General features: G+C 46.0%; 1 protein-coding gene across 4 annotated transcripts; it reads left to right on the top strand.

The window, feature by feature from the left end:
- Window positions 1-9,122: 9,122 nt before the first annotated feature.
- On the top strand, window positions 9,123-10,604 carry LOC308351241 (uncharacterized protein; the record flags this gene model as incomplete). Of its 4 annotated transcripts, XM_080816753.1 has the most annotated exons (3): window positions 9,123-9,490; window positions 9,704-9,932; window positions 10,533-10,604. In XM_080816753.1, the coding sequence occupies 3 exons, from the start codon at window positions 9,123-9,125 to the stop codon at window positions 10,602-10,604; spliced, it is 669 nt and encodes a 222-aa protein (XP_080672879.1). The 4 variants fall into 4 exon arrangements, with proteins under 4 accessions (XP_080672879.1, XP_080672882.1, XP_080672880.1 ...); XM_080816756.1 differs by lacking the exon at window positions 9,704-9,932 and having other exon boundaries at window positions 9,123-9,550; window positions 10,478-10,604; XM_080816754.1 differs by lacking the exon at window positions 9,704-9,932 and having other exon boundaries at window positions 9,123-9,592; window positions 10,448-10,604.
- Between the last annotated feature and the right edge of the window lie 1,006 nt (window positions 10,605-11,610).

Below are 11,610 nucleotides of genomic sequence, written 5' to 3'. Positions count from 1 at the left end.
CAGATAAAGGGCTAGTATCCAAAATCTATAAAGAGCTTAGCAAACTCAACACCCAAAGAACAAATAATCCAATCAAGAAATGGGCAGAGAACATGAACAGACATTTATGCAAAGAAGACATCCAGATGGCCGACAGACACATGAGAAAGTGCTCCACATCACTCGGCATCAGGGAAATACAAATCAAAACCACGATGAGATACCACCTCACACCAGTCGGAATGGCTAAAATTAACAAGTCAGGAAATGACAGATGCTGGCGAGGATGCACGGAAAGGGGAACCCTCCTACACTGCTGGTGGGAATGCAAGCTGGTGCAGCACTCTGGAAAGCAGCGTGGAGGTTCCTCAAAACGTTGAAAATAGAGCTACCCTTTGACCCAGCAATCGCACTACTGGGTATTTACCCTAATGATACAAACGTAGTGATCCGAAGGGGCACATGCACCCGAATGTTTATAGCAGCAATGTCCACAATAGCCAAACTATGGAAAGAACCTAGATGTCCATCAACAGAGGAATGGATAAGGAAGATGTGTTGTATATATATTCATATATATATATATATATATATATATATATATAACTATTGCATAGTATTCTAGTTTATATATATATAAAATAGAATATATGTATAAATATAAAATAGAATATATATACTCTATTTTATATATAAATATATATTTATATATATAAATTTATTTATTTATTTATTATTATTTTTATATATTTTATATATATTTTATATATAAAATATATATATATAAAATAGAATATTTTATATATATATAAAATAGAATATATATATTCTATTTTTTTATATATATATATATAAACTAGAATACTATGCAACCACCAGAAAGTGAAATTTTGCCATTTGCAATGATGTGGATTGAACTAGAGGGGTTTATGCTGAGCAAAATAAGTCAATCAGAGAAAGACAATTATCATATGATCTCTCTGATATGAGGAATTTGAGAGGCAGGGTGGGGCATAGGGAGGGAAAAAAATTGAAACAAGATGGGATCGAAAGGGAGACAAACCATAAGAGACTCTTAATCTCAGGAAACAAACTGAGCATTGCTGGGGAGGAGGGGAGGGATGGGGTGGCTGGGTTATGAACATTGGGGAGGGCATGTGCAATGGTGAGTGCTGTGAAATGTGTAAGACTGATGATTCACAGACATGTACCTTGAAGCAAATAATACATTATATGTTAATTAATAGAATGAAAATATATAAATAAAATGAAAAAAAAAAAGGAGAACAAAGTTGGGAGTTCACATTTCCTGACTTCAAAACCTGCCAGGAAACCACGGTGGTGAAGACAGTGTGGCACTGGCTTAAGGACACACACAGACCAATGGAATAAAATAGAGAGCCTCACGCACATGGCCAGGTTTTGACGAGGGAGTCAAGATCCCTGGGAAAAGAAGCATCTCTTCAGCGAATGGTGCTGGGCTGACTGCACAGCCACATATGAGGGAACGAGTCAGAGCTGTACATGACACCGTACACAGAAGGTAATTCAAAATGGATCAACAAGTCCAAATTTAAGAGTCAAACTGTAACACTCTTGGAAGGGGACCTAGGTTAAATCTTCATGAACTTGGGTCTGGCAGTGATATCTTAGGTTTGATGTCACAAGACAGGAACAAAAGAAAAAATAGATAAATTGGACATCATCAAAATTTTAAGAGTTGTGCCTCAAAGGACATGGTCAAGACAGTGAAGATGGAGCCTAAGGTGGGAGAAAATATCTACAGATCCCAGGACTGATAAGGCGCTAGTGTCCAAAATATATAAAGAACTCTTGCAACTCAAAAATACAAAGATAGGGGCGCCTGGGTGGTTCAGTGGGTTAAAGCCTCTGCCTTCAGCTCAGGTCATGATCCCAGGGTCCTAGGGTCGAGCCCCACATTGGGCTCTCTGCTTGGCAGGGAGCCTGCTTCCCACCCCCCCTCTGCCTGCCTCTCTGCCTAGTTGTGATCTCTGTCTGTCAAATAGTTGAATAAAACCTTAAAAAAAAAACGCAAAACAAAGCAACACAACTAAAAAGTGGGCGAAGGATCTTAATAGATATTTCCCTGAAGAAGGCACACAGATGGCCAACATGCTCATGAAAATATTCTCAACATCATTAGCATCAGGCAAGTACAAATCCACACCAGAGAGAGTACCACTTCACGCCCACCAGGATGGCTCAATAGAAAATGTGAGACACTAGCAAGCGTTGGAGAGGACGCGGGAAACATGGAACCCTCGTAACTGCTGCTGGGAGCATGAGTGCGACCACTGTGGAAAACAGCCCGGCAGCTCCTCCAAGTTAAACGCAGAGTCACACCATATGACCCAGAAATCCACCCAAGAGAAATGAAAACATATGTCCATGGGAAGCCTGCACTCAAAAGCTCATGGCGGCATCTTCACAACAGCCAAATGTCCATCAGGTGATGGAAGGATAAAAGATGTAGCTGACCCATAAAATGGAATATTATTAACAAATAGTATCTGATAAAAAGGAATGAAGTATGGCATAGGCTCCAGCAAGGGTAAAACTCCACATGTTATGCTAAGTGGAAGAAGCCAGTCGCAGAAGACTGCCTATTATAGCATTTTATTTTTATGTAATTTCCAAAATAGGCAAATACATAGAGACAGAAGGCAGATGAGTAGTTGCGTAAAGCTGGGGCCAGGGAGGATGCATTGGGGGGTTTTCTCATGAGGTGATGAACATTCTGTATGCTTCATGGTGGGTGTAGTTGTGAAAACACTGAACACCACCCGGTTGTGCACCTTCAGTGGGTCAGTTCTATGCTATGTCAGTTTTATCCCAACCAGCCATTACAAAAGAAGTCGTCGGAGAGGTTGAAGGTCAGTGGAGAGGGTCCAGAACCCCTGGATGGAGGGTCCTGGTGAGGTCAGGGCACAGAAGAGTATAAGCCAGAAAGGGGGTAGAGTGGTTGGGGGAGGGGTGCACTAGCTGAGCACAATATGGCGTTGGGCTCATTAAGAGCAAAGTCAAGGAGACCACCAACCGAGGGGAGAGGAGGTCAAGAAACTGAGAAGACCCAGAAACTATTGGAAAGCATGGTCTTGAGCCAGTAGCCAAACTCACTGAGCAGTGGGGTCCTGGCATCCTATTAGCATGACCAACCAACCATGGCAAAGCTTCAGGGTTCTGGGGGGCATGAGGAGCACCCTAGGTCCAGAGCCAGTTCCCAAAGTTGGCACTGGGGGTTGTCATTTGCAATATTCAGTTCCTCCATAACCTTTTATATTTTTTGTCCAAAGATAAGTTCAGTTCCAAAAATGAGATATCGAAATCTCCTTCCATAATTCCATTTTTATGTGTCTCCCCCATACACTTGTAATCATTTTTGTTTAACAATGTAGCAGCTCTGCTCTTTGGGACACACGGGTCCACGGTTGTTTCAGCTTTTCCATAGAGCTCACCTTCTAGCCTCAGCCTCTTTACCCTGTTCAGTGCTTTTAACCTTCAATGTCACCTTGTACACTTGCTGCCATGGGCTTGTCCATTCTTCTCCTCTGTATCACTCACCTGATTTTCAGCGCTTCTCCATCGCTCTGTTACATGTTTCTTGGAAACTTCATGTCACCGAGTTTTGACTTTTTCCATAAGTCCCTGTCTTCATCAGAAGAAGGCAGCCCCCTCCTGAGGAGGCTGTCCTGATACACGGTGTCTGGACAGAGCATCCCTCAAGGATTTCTGCAGATGTGTGGGTTCCTGGGTGCTAGAACTGCTGTATCCTCATTCTTTCTGTGTGGGAGTTTTCCACAATATTCCTCAGGGTCGTTTCTCCCAGCAATCCTCCCTGAGACTCGATGAGTCTTCTCAGCTGCTGACTCAGCTGCTAACTAGCTCTGGGGATCGTCTTTTATTGGACACGTCATTCCTGCCTCTGCCCTGGCCATCTGCCTGTCCCCTGACGACATTCCTATTGTTCTTGCATGCCATGTCCTGGGTGGGTTCTCACCCCTTCCTCTTGTAGCTTTACTTTGTGCTCCTGTTCTGTGATGTGAGATTTTCCTTTCACTTAGTCTTCCAGTGAAATAATCTCAGCCCATGACTGTCCTTCAAGTCATCTACAACAGTTTTTTTGCTAAACTGTACTTCTTTTAGGCAGTTTTACGTTCACAACAAAACTTAGAATAAGATGCAGAGGTCTCCCACAGACCCCTTGCCTCCCCACATGTGCAGCCTCAGCCACCGTTGACGTCTCCACCAGACACAGCTTTGTTGAAGCTGATGAATCTGCACTGACATCATTGGGTGCAAAGTCCTTCGTCTACACCCTCACTCATGATGAGTGAGTCCTTCATGTACAGTTCACTCATGATGTCATATGTTCTATGGGTTTTAACACACATATGATGGCATGTATCCACCACCACAGTGTCATACGGAGGGGGGTCCCCGCCATAAAGCCCTCCCCACCCCACCTGTTCATCCCCCCCCCCATTCCAAACCATGACAACCGCCGATCCCTGTACCGTCTCCCTAGTTCTGCCTTTTCCAGATTGTCATAGAGCTGGGATCACACAGTCTGTGGTTGTCTCCTTTCACTTAGTAAGAGGGATTTAAGGTGTCTCCATGACTTTTCATGGCTTGATAGCTCATTTTTTAGCACTAAAGAATATTCTTGTCTGGATGGACCACAGTTTATTTATCCATCACCTGCTGAAGGGCATCTTGGTTGCTTCCAAGTTTTGCCAGTTATTAGTAAAGCTTCTATAAACATCTATATGCACGGTTTTGAGTGCATGAGCTTTTAGCTCCTTTGAGTTAATGTTAAGGAGCACAATTGCTAGATCGTATGGGAAGTGTTTAGTTTTGCAAGAAACCACCAAACTGTCTTCCAGAGGGGCTGCACCATTCTGAATGCCCACAGTGGCTAGAGAGCACTCCTGCTGCTCCTTGTCCTTGCTTGTTTAGCTTTTTTAAATCATGATTTTTTTAGTTTAGTGGCATGACATGATTGCTTATGTAGAAAATCTCACATAATCAACAAAAAATACAGAACTACAAAGTGATGGTAGCAAAGTTGCAGGATACAACGTTAATATAAAACATCAATTGCTTTTTCATATCCCAGCAAAGAGCAATTACAATTTGACATTAAAAACTCAATATCATTTACATTAGCACCAAAAATGAATTATTTAGGTAAAAACCTAATAACATACATAAGATATATCCAAGGAATCAAAAGAACGCTAATGAAAGAGATCATCCCAACTTGGTCGGCAGATTCAGTGTGATCCCAATAAAGATCCCAGCCTGTTGTCGACAAAATGGTGCTGGAGACTCCAGCAAAAAGCCAAAGACCCAGAACAGCCAACACTAATAGAGGAAATACAGAGCCCAAAGACTAACACTCCTCAACTCGAGACCCACCACAGGCCACAGCAATCAGGATGACATGGCACCGTTGACAAAACAGACAGATACACGGAGCCATGAACAGAGAACCCAGAAACAGACGCATACAAAGGTAGTCAGTTGATGTGACAAGGGAGCAAAGGAAATTCAGGGGAGAAAGGACAGTCTTTCCAGAAAATGGTGCTGGACCTCTTGGACATCTACATGCAGAAAAGAAAAAAGAGGGGCTTCTGGGTGGCTTAGTTGGCTAAGCCTCTGCCTTTCACTCAGGTCATGATCCTGGAGTCCTGGGATCGCATCCCAGGATCGGCTCCCAGCTCAGTGCGGGGCCTGCTTCTCCCTGTGCCCCTCCCCCTGCTTGTACTGTCTCTCAAGTAAATAAATAAAATCTTAAAAAAAAAAAAGAAAAAAGAAAGAATCTATATCCAGACCTTACACCCTTCACAAAAATAAACTCAAAATGGACCACAGACCTCAGCATAAGACACAAAACTATTAAAGTCCTAGAAGATAACAGAAAAGAAAATCTAGGTGATCTTGGGTTTGGTGACAACTTAGACACAACGCCAAAAGGACAGCCTTCAAAAAAAAAAATTTGTTAAGTTGTACTTCACGAACATTAAAGACATCTGCTCTATAAAAGACACTGAGAAAATGAAAACACAAGACACAGCCTGGCAGGGGGGAACGCAAAACACATGTCAGGTACAGGACTTGCATCCAAAATATACAAAGAAATTTTGGAACTCAACAATAAGAAAACAAACAACTCAATTTAAAAATGGGCAAAAGACCTGAACATACACTTCACCAAAGAAGACACAGAGATGGCACATAATCATATGAAAAGATGCTCTATGTTCTAGGTCATTCAGGAAATGCAAAGTAAAACAACATTGAGATATCATCACACACCCCTGGTGGGAATACAATAATGGTGCACCCACTTTGGGCAATTTCTTACAAAACTAAATATACTCTTACCTTCTGATTCAGCAGTCACATTCCTTGGTGAATTCCTTGGCGGTGAGAATTTACATCCGTACAAAAACCTCCATGTGGATATTTCTAGCAGCTTTATTTATGATTGTCAAAGCTTGGAAACAGCCAAGATGGCCTTCAGTAGGTGAATGGATAAATAAACTGTGGAAAGTCCAGACAACGAAATATTATTCAGTAGTAAAAAGAAATGAACTATCAAGCCATGAAAAGTCATGCAGGCACTTTAAATGCATCTTACTAAGTGGGGAAAAAAGTCTGAAATGGCCACATACTACCTGATCCAAATGCTATGACGTTCTGGAAAAGGCAAAACAAAGGAACTGATAACAAGATCAATGGTTGCCAAGGGTTGGTGGAGGGAGGGAAAGAGATGAACAGGCAGAGCATAGAGGATTTTAAGGCAGTGAAACTGTTACTCTGTATGGTACCATCACGATGAATACATGTCATTATGATTTTTCAAATCCATGGAATATGCAACAAGAGTGACCCTAAACTGTGGGCTTCAATTAACACTAGTGTATCCATATTGGTTCATCAGTTGCAAAAAATGCACCACATGAGATGTAAGAAATATGGAAAATTCAGGGGGGGTGGGTAAAGAGGGTATATGGGAATCCTCTGTACTTTTCACTCATTTTTTCCTGTAAACCTAAACCTGCTAAAACAAAATTGTCTATTTTTTTAAATCTTAATGTGCGTACACTTGACTTGTCTGAACTAGTCTTCCTCTCTTGTTCACCTGCCATTCATCCCACCAGAAGCTCCATTTTATTGAGATCTTGTGCCCAGGCTCCTTGTCCCTCCAACTTGCTCACCCCCTTGTGTGATGCATGTGTCCTGCTGCCCTGTGGGGCCCACTTCACTTGCTAGAGCATCTATAATGGCTGCATTCCCACAAGATGTGGAAGGTCAGACCCCCAGTGAGGCAACAGGTGGGATCCACTCTGTTCCCCAGTGCTCCCATGTCCTTCCAGAAGTAGAGGGCTCATTTCATCTTTTTCTTAACTGTGTGGGAACAGAGGCATAGAACCCTCAGGAGGCGGACAGACACTAACTTGCACTGTGCGCCATGGCTTAATGTGGTCAGTCCTTGCCTAGGCCAGGGTCTCTGACTGTTCCCAACTTCTCATCAAGCTCAGAGGTTCAAGGAACGCTGAGCCTCCTCTACCACCTCACCTATGACCTCCCTGTCTGCTGCCCTTGAAAGACACATGGCTGAGAATCAAGGTTGGCAACAGGGAAAAGATGCTACAAAGTCAGGCTGCCATCACCCAAGAATGCCCTCTAAATTTTACTTCTGGATGTAGACGCAAAAGTTATCAATAGAATACAACAATGTATCAAAATAAAAATACACTATGACCAAGCTGGGTTGCATCCCCAACCATACAAGGATAGTTCAATACCAGGAACTCCAGTCAAAGCAGCAGATAGACAAAGAGCCACCTTCCCATTGACTAGGAAGACCTGAGATGAGAGCACAAGCCAGGCACAGATACTGCACACTGATTTATTAAATCCACTATTCAATCAAGTAAAAGGCTAACTTCATGAGGAATAAGGTGCATCACTTCAGAAATTATCACATAACTTGCTGATTTGGAGGATCCCTTGTTAGTATCAGAATCAGAGGTACAGACTATAAAGAAAAGTGAAAGAAAAGGTGGGAAATTTTTATACCAAGGGGAGCAGTCCAGCCATGGGTGGATGGTTGGAGGCCAGAGGAAGAAGGCAGTCAGCAGGAGGTGGATGTCCAAAGGCATGGCCAAAAGAAATTAGGAGCAGGAACATCTGGTATGCAGACTTAAGTTTTCCTTCTCAGTAGGTTAATCCTCTTATGCTCACCTCAAGCTTTATAATCATCTCTTCAACCAAGAAACCTTGCATTGGCAATGGCTTGCTGTTTAGAAAGAAATCACCCCTTCTCCTTTGGGGCAACACTGAGAAGGGCAGCAGACTCAGAAGCTGGACAAAGTAGCTCAAGATGAACAGATGGTCTGAATGGAAACAGGACAAACAGTAACCAGAGATATTTCTATGGTTATCAGAAATAATCAAGTAGAAGGAGGATTCCTTTCCAAATACCAGGACAGGGGCTATATTATTCTTATTTTGGTAATAAAGGAATGGGCGTTTCCAGAAGGGACAAGGCATGGATGAACTGATGGAATGTAAACATACACACACTTATTCATACTTACAGAAACCAACCAAAATGTCATCTCTAGATGGCAGGATTATGGGAATTATTTTCTTCTTTAGATTTTTATTGTTTCCAGTAAAGACCATGGACCATTTTTACAATCTTAACATACAAGAGGACTATTGGAAGAGGTCATCACAGCACAGGTAATGGCTCCTGGGCAGGAGGAGCCATAGGTCACTTGAGACCAACAGAGAGGGCAGGTGACCAGTGCCTGGGGAAATAAAGACCTCCTGGAGCTGAGGTTCTAATTATAGGGCTCAAAACAAAAGTGGAAGAAGACAAATTTAGGAAACAGAAAGTGGATGCTCACCTGAGCCAGTAGGAAGGCACTGGCAAAGGGGAAAAATAGGGCTTGAAAACAGTATAAACAGTCACAAGGAAGTGACCTTGTGGCCTGTGAGGCCACTAGATGGGTATATAAAGGTTCCAGTCCAGGAGGCTCCACACCTGAGCACCTGTCCTCTGCACCTGCTCCTCTGACCTGCTCCACCCTCAACCCACCAGAACCATGGGCTGCTGTGGCTGTTCCGGGGGCTGCGGCTCCGGCTGTGGGGGCTGCGGCTCCGGCTGTGGGGGCTGTGGCTCGGGCTGCTGTGTCCCCGTCTGCTGCTGCAAGCCCGTGTGCTGCTGTGTGCCAGCCTGCTCCTGCTCCAGCTGTGGCTCGTGTGGGGGCTCCAAAGGGGGCTGTGGCTCATGCGGGGGCTGCAAGGGGGGCTGCGGCTCGTGTGGGGGCTCCAAGGGGGGCTGTGGCTCCTGTGGGGGCTCCAAGGGGGGTTGCGGCTCCTGTGGGGGCTCCAAGGGGGGCTGTGGCTCATGCGGGGGCTCCAAGGGGGGCTGTGGCTCCTGTGGGGGCTGTGGGTCCTGCAGCTGCTCGCAGTCCAGCTGCTGCAAACCCTGCTGCTCCCAGTCCAGCTGCTGCAAACCCTGCTGCTCCCAGTCCAGCTGCTGCAAACCTTGCTGCTGCCCTTCAAGCTGTGGGTCATCCTGCTGTCAGCCCTGCTGCTGTGTCCCCTGCTGCTCCCAGTCCAGCTGCTGCAAACCCTGCTGCTCCCAGTCCAGCTGCTGTGTCCCCTGCTGCTCCCAGTCCAGCTGCTGCAAACCCTGCTGCTCCCAGTCCAGCTGCTGCAAACCTTGCTGCTGCCCTTCAAGCTGTGGGTCATCCTGCTGTCAGCCCTGCTGCTGTGTCCCCTGCTGCTCCCAGTCCAGCTGCTGCAAACCCTGCTGCTCCCAGTCCAGCTGCTGCAAACCCTGCTGCTCCCAGTCCAGCTGCTGCAAACCTTGCTGCTGCCCTTCAAGCTGTGGGTCATCCTGCTGTCAGCCCTGCTGCTGTGTCCCCTGCTGCTCCCAGTCCAGCTGCTGCAAACCCTGCTGCTCCCAGTCCAGCTGCTGTGTCCCCTGCTGCTCCCAGTCCAGCTGCTGCAAACCCTGCTGCTCCCAGTCCAGCTGCTGCAAACCCTGCTGCTCCCAGTCCAGCTGCTGCAAACCCTGCTGCTCCCAGTCCAGCTGCTGTGTCCCCTGCTGCTCCCAGTCCAGTTGCTGCAAACCCTGCTGCTCCCAGTCCAGCTGCTGTGTCCCCTGCTGCTCCCAGTCCAGCTGCTGCAAACCCTGCTGCTCCCAGTCCAGCTGCTGCAAACCCTGCTGCTCCCAGTCCAGCTGCTGTGTCCCCTGCTGCTCCCAGTCCAGCTGCTGTGTCCCCTGCTGCTCCCAGTCCAGTTGCTGCAAACCCTGCTGCTCCCAGTCCAGCTGCTGTGTCCCCTGCTGCTCCCAGTCCAGCTGCTGCAAACCCTGCTGCTCCCAGTCCAGCTGCTGCAAACCCTGCTGCTCCCAGTCCAGCTGCTGTGTCCCCTGCTGCTCCCAGTCCAGTTGCTGCAAACCCTGCTGCTCCCAGTCCAGCTGCTGTGTCCCCTGCTGCTCCCAGTCCAGCTGCTGCAAACCCTGCTGCTCCCAGTCCAGCTGCTGTGTCCCCGTCTGCTGTCAGTGCAAGATCTAAAGCTCTGAACCCAAACCTTGGGTTTCTTTCTCAACGTTTGGTGAAACCTATATTCTTGTGGTTTCTCTAAATCAGCTCCTTTCACATGTCCTCTCCTGAGGTATCCACAACCTTCTCCCACTTTTCATTCATACACATACCTCCTTCCTTAGCTCATCTCTACCTCTGAGATCTGTCTTTAACCTCATCACTTAGAAATATTTTCTGTAGATGCCTCTGCTTAGAAGCAGGTGCCAGCTGAGGCTACAATCAGCCCTTCTGACTTGGGTGGGAGCTGGCTGAGATGCAAAGTCAGGTCCAGGTTTCTGAGTGAAAATTGAGACTGCTTTAACCTGGCTTCTTAGCTGTAAGGATGCTGGATCCTACTGGGCCACTTTCTGCTCACCCGTAACTCTCCTCTCCCTACAAGAATTTCCTTCCTTCCTTTGCCTCTAACTCCACCTATTTAAAACGATAACAGTTGTATTTCCCTTTAATAAAATTTATCTTGTGTCTGTAAGCCAACTGTATACTTGGTGCGATTTTTTTCTTTTCAACCTTTTTCCTATATGGTGACAAATTAGCAACATCCTTGTAAATGGGCTTTTGGATCCACCAACTCTGTTGGCACATTCACAAAGAACCATCCATTTACTCCTATGTTCCCAATGGACAACAAACATCTTCACCCTCTCTGCTCCCAGGATAAGAGGGCTCAGCCCCAGCAAAGTGGGTGAGGGAGTCAGCCATGGGAGGTAGAGATGGGCAGCAGGTGCCGGGTGCTGACAACCATCTGAGCAGGGACTAGGCGTGTGCATCCATGTGAGTAAGAGGTGGATGACCCTCCCTCTCCCCTCACCACCCAGGTCCTATATAGAACGCTGGTCCTTGGGAAGACCCCGGAACAGGCCAAGTTCAGGGAGAGGAAACATAAGCATCAGGATGCACCTTCCATGTGAGCTACAGTCCACCTTTGATTCAAATACAAAATTAGGATTCTAGACTTCAAACTGGAGTTACCGGAAAG

This window comes from Martes martes, assembly GCF_963455335.1.
Source record: "Martes martes genome assembly, chromosome: 10".
Lineage (NCBI taxonomy): Eukaryota > Metazoa > Chordata > Mammalia > Carnivora > Mustelidae > Martes > Martes martes.
Note: the sequence above shows the minus strand (reverse complement) of the source record. Positions and strands in the feature narration are given on the sequence as shown.